General features: G+C 39.0%; 1 protein-coding gene across 2 annotated transcripts in view; it reads left to right on the top strand.

Annotated features, from left to right (window-relative positions):
* Positions 1 to 562: 562 nt before the first annotated feature.
* The window catches only part of LOC309849395 (specifically androgen-regulated gene protein), a 32,050-nt gene continuing 18,692 nt past the window's right edge, over positions 563 to 13,920 (top strand). The window contains exons 1-2 of one of the 2 annotated variants that reach the window (XM_082701892.1): positions 563 to 652; positions 1,009 to 1,168. In XM_082701892.1, the coding sequence (XP_082558018.1) occupies positions 615 to 652; positions 1,009 to 1,168 (198 nt within the window). In that variant the 5' untranslated portion in view covers positions 563 to 614. Of the gene's footprint in view, positions 653 to 857; positions 1,169 to 13,920 lie in introns of those variants that run through there. The other variant, XM_082701893.1, reaches the window with a different exon arrangement.

Here is a 13,920-nt window from a genome sequence, read left to right on the forward strand (position 1 = left end):
TTATCCATTCGGCAGGTTTGTAGGCAGAGTCCTTGGTTCTAGGGACAAAGGGTTGGAAAAAGTCACATAGTCTAGCATTATCACGTGGCTGTGAAATCCAATGGTTATGGACCTTTTACTCCCGACCCTCTGTCCTGATGACAGTACTTGCAGTACTAAAGTCAAGAATGGAGTCGTATTCCTATCAGTACACCCAGCGCCTGAACTGGAATCCTGATGACACACGTTAGTCCTCTTCCCTCCTCCTCCTTATACTGCTACCACCCAAATGTAGCAATTGCCCTAGGCCCAGATGCTGACCTCATACTGCGCTTTCTGATGTGGCAAATGGGCCTTTTCAAGTTACGGCGTCAAGGTGGCAAGGCCAGTCCGGTTTCCTTAACCTCAATGAGTCAATGTTTGCTGCAGCCATGAGCCTGGTCACGAGTGTCTGGTTGTTTGGGCAGGTCTTTTGACTCACTGGCCATTCCTGGGATTCGTTTGCGTTCTGAACGATGACTCTATTTTTGCCGTGTAATTTGGAAGCCCCAATTTAATAACTTCCGACCTAACGCAATACATTCCGATGTATCAGATTCAGGACTCCTTCCTCCGCCCTCTTTCCTTGAGCATATATGCTGCCAACGCACAAGGCACCGCACTTACTCTACAGGTAGCAAAGCCACTGGTACTTTAGGAATACGGATAAATCTTCACCCTTTGGCTCCCTTGGGTTGGCCGCAGTGAGTTAGTTGTCACTTTAAGAGAGTTCGCGCTCCTTAAAGCCTTAAAGCTTACGCTACCGGAAAGTATCGCGAGATCTGTGGCCACCAGCGATTTCTCGCGATGTTTGGCCCGGCAAAGGGTGGCCATTTTGGAGTCCATCCGGCGGCAGGTTGTCCCGGCGGCGTTGGCCGACCTGCTGCCGGGACCAAAGCTGGCCCCACGGTTGTGGGGCCTGTGGGCAGCTGGACCGACACGATGTGGCGGCTCCGCTGCAAGGCCAAGGATGGCACCCATGTTTTGCAGGGGTTGTCTAGCCGGACCCGAGTGCGGGAACTCCAGAGTCAAATTGCCGCCATCACCGGGATCGCCCCCGGCTGTCAGCGAATCCTCGTCGGATACCCGCCCGAATGCCTGGACCTCAGCAACGAGGATACCATTCTTGGGGATTTGCCCATCCAGTCAGGTAAGGGAATTGAGCCCGGGGCCAGGGAAAGCCCTGGGAGGACGAAGAGGGACGTGGGAGAGAACAGAGAGCTGGTCTGTGGGTCATTTGGGGGGGTTTGAGAACAGGGCTAAAGATAGGTTAAATAAAACGGAGAACTCTGACGGAGGCCGGGCAAGTGGCTAGCAAGTCCTCGACTTTATATATGATGGGAAGAGAGAGCGAGGACCCAACCTATATGAGAAGCCCAAAGCCTCGGAGCCCCCCTTTCTTCAGTCTATCTTGAAAACGTCCCATTCATTTTGCTTTTCCTTCTGCATCCACAAAAGTAAAAAAAAAAAAAAAAAGAAAGAAAGAAAGAAAAGAAAAAGAAAGAAAAAGAAAAATGAGATCTATCTTCTGTGTCCTGGTGGCTCTTTCCCCCATAACCTGGAAGAAGATAGCAGGCTGAAGTGTTCAGGACACTTTTTTCTTTTTTTGCTTCCCCGGTTGTTTTTTAGCAATCACCTTCACGTATACTTCGATAAACAGGTATACTCATTTTAGAGTATGGTTTTACAGATCCACTGGAGGCCCTTTCAGATTCTGAACAGTAGCAGTTATTTCTGTGCAGTATTAAAACTTGAATAGCAGTATTGATCATTAAACACTTTCTGCTGTTGTGTCAAAGATCCTGTAAACACTAAACAAGGTGGCTATGGTTAAGTTTCAGAAGAACGAGAACCCCCTAGTGGTCTAGTCTAGGGTAAACACTTTTTGGAAGATTGTGCTTTCAGAATGCAGAGAGGAAATTTTGTTCTTGAAATGCATCTTTTTAAGTAAGCATAAAGGTAGGCTCCTTCACTGAATTGGAATGCAGCCAAAGATGTTTTTCTTCTTCGTTCTGTTTTCATCTTTATGGAGAAGGAGTGAACAAGAAGTATTACTGGTTGCCTGTTTGCCTGTTCATATTCTCCTTAGTAACCCAGTTTATACTTCAGCTCCTTCTGTTTGTAACTTAAAGAATTGGCTAGTGAACAACCAGTTTCATCAGTGATTTCTCTGCAGTTCTGGATTTGTTTTATTTTTAACAGGCGATATGCTCATCGTTGAAGAAGACCAAACCAGGCCCAAAACATCACCTGCATTTACAAAACATGGTGCTCCTAGTTACGTCAGGGAAACTTTGCCTGTGCTTAACAGAACTGTGGTCCCAGCAGACAACTCTTGCCTCTTTACCAGTGTATACTATGTTGTAGAAGGTGGAGTCTTGAATCCAGCTTGTGCCCCTGAGATGAGACGCCTCATAGCACAAATTGTAGCAAGTGATCCAGACTTCTATAGTGAGGCAATCCTGGGAAAAACAAATCAAGAGTACTGTGACTGGATCAAAAGAGATGATACTTGGGGAGGAGCTATTGAGATATCAATTTTGTCTAAATTTTATCAGTGTGAAATATGTGTAGTGGATACACAGACAGTAAGAATTGATCGTTTTGGGGAAGATGCAGGATATACCAAAAGGGTCCTGCTTATATATGATGGCATCCACTATGATCCACTTCAGCGTAACTTCCCTGACCCAGACACCCCACCTCTGACCATTTTCTCCTCTAATGATGATATTGTTCTTGTACAAGCACTGGAATTAGCAGATGAAGCTAGAAGAAAGAGACAATTTACTGATGTAAACCGCTTCACCCTGAGATGCATGGTATGTCAGAAGGGATTAACTGGACAAGCAGAAGCAAGGGACCATGCCAAGGAAACAGGCCATACCAACTTCGGAGAAGTGTGATCTATGCATGATGAGGATTGCCGCCAACTACCTCACAGATCCAGAAGGCTCTGGGTTTTCCAATAAGCTATTCGTAACCGTAAAGAACAAAAGGACACAATGCTTGAACCGTCTTTAACTTAAAACCACTAAGACACTGAAATTCCTTGTTAAGATTAAAATTAGTGTGCAAGTTTACAGATGTGTGTCTACAGTGGTGATACATGCCCTTTCTCTACTTGGGTCACAGAATAGGTGGTTCTTGCTACCTACTGACACTAACCTGAAGATCGGAATTTTAGTACTGTAAACTAGCACCCAGCAGCATTAACCTGTAGAAGAAAATAACTTCATATTTTGAGTAATGCGGAAGGCCTCACTAGAGGCCACTGGACATAAACCATGATGTCTCCATAATTGAGTCCTTTTAAAAACTATGATTGAGTTAATAGTTTCTAAATTATGAATTGATTCCTCGAATGAAGATACTCAGAATTGTCAAAACCGATTTTATATTACAATTTGGTAGACTTTATAAGTATGTACTTAACCATTTATAAGTACATTACAAGCAATTTTTACAGGGATGAGTGTGTTCCTTGAGAATGTTACCTAAGGAACTGATAGTGCCCAATTTAGGATTTCTAGTGTATAAAATTAGAATGTATGAGGGAAAAGGTGCCTGAGCAGCTTACTAAAGCTTTAAAAGACCGTTGGCCTCATGTTTTAACGCAACTCATTTATTGATGTTTGTCTTGTTAGATAAAACATTTAAATTAAGCAGGGTATTTATTTTTTAATGCAAGTTTCTTAAAATCGAGTGCTTGATTTTTGTTTTTTTACATAAAGATTTGTCTGGGGGGATTAACTTTCCTCAGCTTTTTTCTCAACTCCTAAAAAACAGCCTTCGTCTAGAGTGATAATGCTGTGCTTTGATTTGGTTTTTGTGAGATCTTTTGCTCAACTAAACAGTATTTTTTTCCATGCTAGCCTTATCTGGCCACTAATGCTCTTTTGAATAATTTCACATTTCTGACAATTAGCACTTTGCTTATCTACAGTCTTTTACTTTGGCTTTTGAACAGTTTTAAAGTAGTTTGGATAATAACATTGAATTTATTTCACTCCCAAAATACGACAGTTTTTAAATCCTTGCCTTATTCAGCTTTTTTGGAATTCTGCTTCTTCCTAATATTAGATGTGTAGTCGTTTGCTTGGTGGGCTAAACTGCAAGGCACACCCTCTAAAATTAGCTTCACTATGAGATCTTCCAGATAAAAGTTTTCTACCTCTTTTCTTAATTCTTCCGAAGATCAGGGATGCTAAATTATAATTTGTTATGTATTATCTCACAAAATGTGAAGAGGCTTGTTGTGAAGTTTCGTTATCTTGGTCTCATTTTTTGATGAAGTATCTCACTTTCAAAACCAATGGTATACTTTAAAGCACTTCTTTCTCTTTCAGCATATCTTCTTGCAAATGTTTTAAAATTGAGATTTACTTTTAGCACTTTCCCTTGGCGGAGGTGGTCGTATAAAATTAAGGAGCCCGTAAACAACTTAGTGGAAAATTCTTTTAAGGAAGAATTCATGAAGTATGCTTGAAATCATTGGGTGACATTTCTTAAGTACCTATTTTGTGAATAGCTGCTTTAGGCATTATAAGTTATGGTCAGTGTAACTTAAAGGTTTAATTTTCTATTTTTACTGAGCCTTAAAAAATAGCACTTGTAAGCTTGCGATACTTAATGTTTGGCAATCATAATATGTACAAATGAATATGTTTGAAGATCTCTTTGTACCTGGCTGTCATTTTGGTCTAAAGATTTTTGTATCTCTTATTTCCCCCAGAAAATAATTACCTTTAAAACTAGAAGTTAAGAATATATCACTGGGTAACATGCATCAAATTGAGCTTTACATATCATTATTCATGAAGCTTGCCTTCCTGTCTTAGGTACTTAAGGAGCCAAACTTGACATTTGCTTACTGCAATTTTAGAAAAGTTTATTCATGCAACAAATATTTATTGAGTAATTTATAATGTACCAAGCATGTATTGATATGTTTTCCAACAAAAATTTCTGTCACTTTAAAATTGAGTATATTTTATCTACATTGGATTAATTTAACAAATAGAAATAGAACCTGAGAGCACCTGGGTGGCTCAGTTGGTTGGGTGACTGCCTTCGGCTCAGGTCATGATCCTGGAGTCCTAGGATTGAGTCCCACATCAGGCTTCCTGCTAGGTGGGAAGTCCGCTGCTCCCTCTGACCTCTCCCTCTCATTCTCATTCTTTCTCTCTCTCAAATAAATAAATAAAATCTTAAAAAAAAAAATAAAAGAAAAGAAATAGAACCTGATATTTTATCAAATTAAGCCCCTTCATTTTAAGTGTTTTTGTTTCCATATTTAAGCTTATACTTCCATATCAAGTGTCAAGTATTTATTCCAGGGATCTTACTCTATTTTACCTGTTACCTGGGTTGTCCATTCACCAACTGGACACCGATAATTCAGTCAAATGGCTCTCAATAATGAGTTATAAATTAATGTGTTGCTGAAATTCAGCACTAGACTTGAATGTTCTGATCATGGAAAATCCAAGATGATGCATTATTTGCAGACAATTTGGTTTAGTTATTGAGGATTCAAAACCTAAACTTGGGCTCTTTCTAAACTCAAGCTTGTAAACCTCACAGAATCTAAGGATTTTTTTTTTTTTAACTGCACTTAGTATAGTCTTGAGATTATTTTATTAATGTATATAAATTCTAATCTTCAGAATTTTGAAAACCTATGGATTTAGTACTTGCAGCAGGATCAAAAGAAACTTTTTCTTTAAATTTGCACTTGAGCAGAATGAAAACCTTCTTCTATTTATTCCATTTTTGAGTGCCATGCAAGAATTTTTTAATTCAAATGAGGATAGTTTGCATTAGTGGCTGAATGAATGAGAATTGCGCTTTCCTGTCCCCTACTCCTCTTTTCTTTTTTCCCTTACTCTTCTCTGGACTTAGAGATTTGGTGTAGGGCGGTAAAGAATATTTTCAGAGATTAAAATTACTATCCCTGGGAATTTTGTGATGTGATAGCCATATAAGGACATCAGTGTGGTACATCTTTTGTTCATCATTCCTAGTTGGTTTCTTAATTATTTCCAATGAAATATGATTAATAATATTTCCTTGAAAAATGAGCATAGTCAAGGGGTACCCCTTGAAAGTTTGGCTGCTGGTCAGCTTGACCCTGTTGGCAAAAACTAATATAATCATGTCAGTTGATTAGTCCATGAAGTTGAAGCCCAGCAAAGTCATCATCAGGAATGCATTTCTGTGTTATCTCTCTATAAATTCCCCTAAGTGCCCACACCTAACTTGCTTATCTAGCATATGCTTTCTATGCTGTGTAGGCTTTAAAACATGGATGTTGCAAGTTGCCCTAGCTAAACATGGTTTTCTGTGTCTTTTTTGAGAAAGTTAGAATGAGGAATAAGTAAAATTAGAGTAATTGTTTTCTTTATCCATCAGGTGGCCTTCTTAAACTTTCATATTAAGATTTATGTTCTGTCATGTGTTGAGACACATTTGTTATTATTTGCAGCACTTTAAAAAAATACAAAGTAAAAGTTTACATGTTTGCCCTCTCCAGGGATCTTGCTCAAGGCATTAAAATATAATTCTTGAGCTGCTAACAATCAGCTCTTCTTAATCAACAATTGCCATCAATGTGTATTGTATCCAGTGGTACAACATTCTGGTTTTTGATAACCATGGAACTTGGTTTCAGTAACTTAGGAGCATGCTCTGTGCCCTAGCATTCAAAGAGTTACCTGTTTGTATAATGTGATTATTCTTTCTCATTTTACAGTGCAGTATTCAAATTTGTCCTTGTAGCAAAAAGATGACTATACGAACTTGGAAAAGATTAGATTCTTAAAACTCTTCATTTGTTTCTAAGCAAACTTACTTTAAGAGAGCTGATTTTTTAGCCTTAAAAGTGTCATTTTTAAGTCTAAAGTGAAACACTTGATTTGAATAAGCTAGTTCATTAAAGATGTTTTCTTACTAAGAGTTATAATATTTTGGCACATTTAACTCAATTTAGACTATAAACCTTGCCTGATTGTGGAAAAGGGTTTTATTTGTTTCTTTTCCAGAAATTAGCTGGCATTTTGTTTACAATGCTTTGAATATTTGACTTTGAAGAAATTGTTGTATTGATACTGAGTTGTGGGGTGCTGATTTAGGTCTTGGTCCATGTGAATTTAAAGGAGACTGCTATTTTAGATTAAAGAGAAAGGGGGATGAAGTACCACTTAAACAGAAGAGGTCCTTAAATGGATACATTCCTTAGTCATGAACATGCTTTGAAAAACTTTCAAGCAATGCATTGTGTCTTCCTAACCCTTCTCACCCATTTCTTGGCATAGAATGTAGCAGGGCCATAACTGAGAAGCTTGTCATTAATATATAAACCATTTATAGAAGAATAGAAGCATTTTGCTATGATATCTTTTTATACTTTCAAAAATAGCCACATCTAGTTGCTTAGGGATATAATATGATATGAAGATATGATATGGTTAAGTTGTAGGTAACAAGTTAACCTAAGGAAGGTATAGAATTTCTACTAAGATTACATGAGCCTGCTCTTAGACCTGGTATAGGATATGCAATAAGTTGTAGCCTATAAGTTACTTAAAGGACCAGGGCACCTAATTCTTGTCAGGTTTCTAGTTCATCTTGGTGCCATTCATGACTCCAGCTGTTTACAGGAAAAACAATTTCCTTAGCAAAGAGTAATGTTTTCCCTTTAAAGAAGTATTGAATTCAGCTTAAAATGCAAAATAAATACATATAAGTTTGTCAAAAGGGATAGAAAATAACAGTAGTCCTCTATTTCCTGTATTGATGGAGGGGAGGCGAGGGAGGTGGAGAGTCCTGAAGCAAAAAAGAAACCACGGATTGTCAAATTCAGAGCTTAGCACATGACTTGAAAAAGTAGTAGGTAAGGGCAAAACAGAAGTTCTGTTTCTTGGCATATGTTTCTTCATTAAGATAGACAGTGTTGTCTTGTTTAAAAATTGTTCTTTTGTCTATTTGCCAGCATTTTTTCAAAGTTCATGCACTGCTGCTACCTGGGAGATGTCTTACTTCATTTTGTATGACTCATGTGATTTTGCCATTGTCATTAAGATGAATTGATTTTATTTATGAGGTCTATGATTTTAAATACCTGATGCTGTATGAAGTGACTTGTTTTGAAGGAATAAATGAAGTGAAAATATTGTTGTCTGAGCATATTTTGGGGTGAGGATAAAGGACCAGTGGACGGCCGCCACACTCAAGTTACATTTTTATTACCAAAAGCTAATGGGCCACTGATTTGACTAGAGTACCAACATCTGCCAAATCTCACTCTGTAGGTGGAATCTTAATGGCTTTGACAGAACAAACTAAAATGTTTCTTCTTTTTGACACTGGAGGACATTTGAAATTTTCCTTCCTTGACCACAAATTTTCTGGTATGCATTCAGCTCCCAAAAGACATAAGTAATTGTGGGAAGGCCAAATGGTGCCTTTCATTTATAACAGACTAAGATCTATGTGAACTTAGATCTCTTCGGATACTGCAACATCTCTGTGGAAAAACTTCTCTAATCTTATTTGAAACAACACTGGAGTTACTGGAAACAACACTGAAGTTCCTGGAATTGACTTAATGGAGTTTAAGACTCTAACTTGAACTACTTACCCTTTCCTTATAACTGAAGCTTTAAAAATCTGGAAGTGGAACCACGATGTAGTCTAATCTTTGTGCACCAGGACAAAATCCATTTGGGGGTAAGGTGTGGTTAGCATAAATCCAACCTAAGAATAAGTCAACCAAACCTCATTAAAAAGGTCTGTAAGGAATCTCAGGGACTGTGGGATGGCCATAAAGCAATGCTTCTTAAAGTGTGCTCATCGTATTACCTGGGAACTTGTTAGAAAAGCAAATGCTCCGAAATCAGAAATGAGGCCAACAATCTATTCAGATTCTGATGCATGATAAAGTTTGAGAACCACCACTATAACCACAGTTGTTTAAATGAGTCCATATCAACTTCCAGAGACCTTTTATGACTTAGGTCAGTCCTACATCCTCACGCAATCCCTTTCCATCCACTACTTAAAGACAGTTATTAAATTTGCAGATAATGTAAATCCAGAAGAGGAGTGCCTGGGTGGCTCAGTCGGTTAACCATCTGCCTTTGGCTCAGGTCATGATCTCAGGGTCCTGGGATCGAGTCCCACATGGGGCTTTCAGCTCAACAGGAAGTCTGCCTCTCCCTCTGCCTGTCGCTCCCTGTGCTTGTGTGCTCGCGCGCGTGCTCTCTTTCTCTCATAAATAAATAAGTAAATTCATAAAATGTGTGTGTGTATATATATCTATCTCCAGAAGAGACTGATACTGATAGTATAATGAATGACAATTCAAAACTCTCAACAGGCTGAAAAAGCTCAGGATTGAATAATCACAAATGTGAAACCCTGCCCTGAAGTTCTAAAACAGTCTATTATATGAGTCCAGCACAGGTAAAACTACCCTGTAGTTGATGTGGTGAAGAAATAGCAATGATATTTTAACCTGAAGTCTGTCCCAACAGGGTGACATGACTTGGGCTGCAGAAACAGTTGCATTTTAATAGTTAAGAGATCTAGAGGAAAGGGAAGCAGTAGTGTTAATGTGTACTGCTTTAGTCACATTGCATTAGGGGTTTGGACGGGGAGGATTTCACATGTAAAACATCATGAAAAGCTAAAGTTTGAGAACTGGTGAGAGCTGAAGGAACTGGAAAAGAGAAAAGAGATCTCAGGTTGATTGGACAACTTCACATTCTGGGAAGCATTGGGTGAAAGTGAAGTAGATTTATGCTCTTAGGCTCTAGAAGAAAGAACTCAGACCAATAAGGGGTGAATATTGGAAAATAAAGCTTACCATGGAAACCTAATACAAACAGAAGGGGACGCTTTAACACCGCAGCTCGAGTGCTGTGATAGAGCCTCCTGCTAGAGGTCATTTAGTCCCTGACATCTTGAAAATTCTGTTTCAAGGGCTAGTTGTGAAATAAATAGATACTTACACAATGAACTTCTTCCCTAGGGGAAAAACAAATTTTCTCTGTTTTGTGTTTTCCTCTGTATTATCCCATTAGTGTTTAAAATGGAATGACTTGGGTTCTGATTTAGTAACCCAGCAGAGGCTGCAGAGCAGGCCTTAGATGTGTGGCAGAAGTCTATACTATGCTTATCTTATGATATCGCTAAGCCTAAAGTGAGAGGTTCAAGAATAGAAAGGTAAGCATCCCAAATACTTTTTCTATTTAAAAAAAAAATTTGTTCTAACGCGGATTGCCTTTGTCTCTATTGTGTTTATAGACAATTTTGACTGAATCTGATGGAATCAAGTGCCATACAGTAACATACTTCCCTAAGCTCACTAAAGTTACGATTTTCCTATGTGTGAGTTTAAAAAAAAGTCAAGAATTCGTGAGCAACAAGCCATGAACAAATCCTTTCTCTGCTTTTGTGACCGCCTCTTTCTTAACTGTTGCTCTGCCTTTCTGTCCTCTAAAATTCCTTCTGCACACCAAGAAGAGTTTTCTGATCTTCTTGATGGCATTTCTCTGTATTACATCGATGGGCTTCATTAGTGAATCTTAAGACATCAGAGCAGGTGTCACAGTGACTCGGCCATGTTCTAAAAATTGAATAATTGCAGTGGCTTGAAAGCTATGAATTTCAAGTTTGAAGCTTACTCGGTTCAAAGTCAACACTGAAGTTAAATACGATTTATGGAAAAAATTTTTCCTGATAATCCCTTAATTGGCTCATAAAGTAGAGTATATAGACATCAGCACAACTCTAAGTCCGACACAGCTAGTGTTCAAAGTGTTCATGCGCACTCCTCCAGGGCAGCTCTTTGAATTCCCAACCTACAGTAAGGGTGGTCCACTAGGTCCCATCCGTTGGTGGATCCCAGACTCCCATCCCTGATCCCCTGCTTATGTGAAACTGTCAGAAGCACCCCTCAGGATCTCGGCCACACATCTGGCAGAGAGAAGTATCTCCAGGGGAAAAGTTGTCCCAAATGTTGGGGGCCCCACACTTGTCTTCTATTGTCATCCTATTCCATGCCTGGCAATTCTTCAAATTCACTATAATTTTAGATCCACACTGCTTCAGCAAGGGAAGTTTGTTTGAATTACCTTATCCAATGTTACAGGATATGGAAGTCCTCAGGAACACCTTTCCCATGATAATCAAGAAACAGCTGCCATAAAATCTATATTTTAAAAAAGGAGAAAGAAGAGAAGAAATAATTTTGAAAATATCAGGTATGAAACAAATGATGTGATAATAAAATTTTTCTATCATCAATGGTGGGGGGATGTAGCAAGAATTTGTCATTGTTTATTTTTAAAAGTCCAGAAGGAAGAAGCACCTTTTCAAGTAACCGTGAATATTTCTAGCACAATTCATTTCAGTTCTGTTGGATATTTATACTGAATTAAGTAGAAAGTGTGTCCCTTGTGGAATAAAAATAGTTGTCTATAGCCATACCTATACCTGTAACCATACCTGTAACCATACCATACCTGTACCTGATCTCATCGGGAGTAAGAATTTTTTAGAGTCCTTTATATAGGATATTTCACAAAATTACTCATCCTAATTGTGCATGGGACATTACATTAGAATTAGAATGAAGAATTAGAATTAGAATTAGAATTAGAATTAGAATTAGAATTACATTAGAAATTAGAATTCCCAACTTCCTTCTACTATAACTTAAGTCTTCCGCATTGGAATTGATAAGTCTTTCTCTTGGGAATTTTATTGCCTTGAATTACTTCTCTTGGAGCTTGACTAGTATGTAGCAAACTAATCAAACCAAGGTTTTAAACCAGCAAAACTATGGAGCAGACTCTGAATTATATTGACCTTCTGCCAAAGTGACACTTGCCATTAGATCCATCCTTTAGGATCCAACCTTATTTTTCTTACTCTTAATGCATAACAATGAAGAATGGGAAAACCATCTTGGATTGGCTAGAAGCAGCTAATGTCATAATTTATCTGTGATAAATTGTTAAGCAGTTTAATTTTAACAAGCCCTTATCGAGCTATTTCTTGTATGCTGTCAAATACCTTGGGATTTGACAAGGATAGTCACTCATTCACTAAGCATTTTTGAATGTTTCAGGAACTGCCCTAGGTGCTGGGTATACCTGGGTCGGGGGAACACAAATAATGCCATAAAGAATTAGAAATACAGGTGTTAGGAGGAGAATAATGGGGGGGGGTTCTAATTAGGAGATTAATAATGTGGGGGGCGCCTGGGTGGCTCAGAGGTTTAAGCCTCTGCTTTCAGCTCTGGTCATGATCTCAGGGTCCTGGGATCAAGTCCCGTATTGGGCTCTTTGCTTGGCAGGGAGCCTGCTTCTTCCTCTCTCTCTGCCTGCTTCTCTGCCAACTTGTGATCTCTGTCTGTCAAATAAATGAATAAAATCTTAAAAAAAAAAAAAAGTGGTGAATCTGGGAAAGTCTTTTTGAGAAAGTGACTAAGTTGAAACCTGAAGCATGAATAGGAGTTAGTCATTTGAAGAGTGGTACAGCATTTGCAAACACTACACTGCAGGAGGAAATGAAACATTTTCCAGGCTGGTCTAGCCATTGGTGTGTCCCCAAATAGTCTGTCCACAAGGGCAGGGATCAGTTCTCCCTTCTTGCCACTGTATTCTCAGACCTAACAAACTACTGGACACATAGGGAATATTCATTACATATTTGGATGAACGATCCTATGAATGAATGAAATCAATGTATAACTGAAGAATAAAGTTATCCTGGGGTGCCTGGGTGGCTCAGTTGTTTAAGTATCCAACTCCTGATTGGATATTTATCCAAGGTCATGATTTCTGGGTTGTGAGATCGAGCCCTGTGTCGGGCTCTATGCTGGACATGTAGTCAGCTTAAGATTCTCTCCCTCTGTCCCTCCACACCCCCAGGCTCACACATTCTCTCTCTCTCTCTCTAAAAAATAAAAAATTAAATAAAAATGAAAAATCAAGTTCTCCTAAGATAACTGGGAGGACATCATAGCACATTAAGTAAAGCATCCGATTTAGGTTTCTCCCAAGTTCTTTGAACTGCCCTCAGGAGAATGGATTGAAGGGGTCAAGAATGGAAGTGGAGCACCCGTTAGGAGGAGGCTGCTGCAGGAACCTATTTAAGTGATGGGATGGCAATAATTATAATAGTATTTGTTGAGTGCTTACAATGTTATAAGCATGTTTCATGTATTACCTCATGCAATCTTCACAGTAACTCTCTAAGAGTTATTGTAAGGCATAAAACTGAAGGACAAAGAGATGGTGGGATGAAAAATAGCAACAAAATTTTGGAAGCTAGCTGGCAGTTGGGTGAGTATTAAGTGACCTAGCACATTTGGAAAAGCTGATCCTAAGCCAGCAACCCTATTTTTTCCATGAAGTTCCCCCCCAAAAATTCAAGGATCGGTGGCATTAGGACCCCTGAAAACAGAGGTGGGGAAAAAATCAGGAAGATGATTGAAGAGTACGGTTCAGAAACAGTAAGACCTCTCAGATCTTCTCTTCCTCTCAGAGCAGCTAAGAGCTTGCTTGCTACATAGCCTTTCGGGGTAAATAGGGTCTCTGTGTTAAAGCTAAGGGGATGAAGTGACATTTTTATACACTAGATGCTGGGACCAAATAACATTCCTCTGCCAATAGGATCCAAGAATGCCAACTGCCAGAAGGATGCCCTACAGGAAGGATTTTGGAAAACTCCTCTCTGAGGAATCCAAACAGGCCATTGTGGGCATCAAAGATTTTCCAACCAAATGGTCCTATGAGATCACTCTTTAGCAAAGTCTACAGTCAACCAGGCCCAGCTGTGCCTCAAAACTTAGCTTTTTGTTGACAAATTCTTAAATTGGGGTGAATAGAC

The sequence above is a fragment of the Mustela nivalis genome (assembly GCF_964662115.1).
Source record: "Mustela nivalis genome assembly, chromosome: 16".
Lineage (NCBI taxonomy): Eukaryota > Metazoa > Chordata > Mammalia > Carnivora > Mustelidae > Mustela > Mustela nivalis.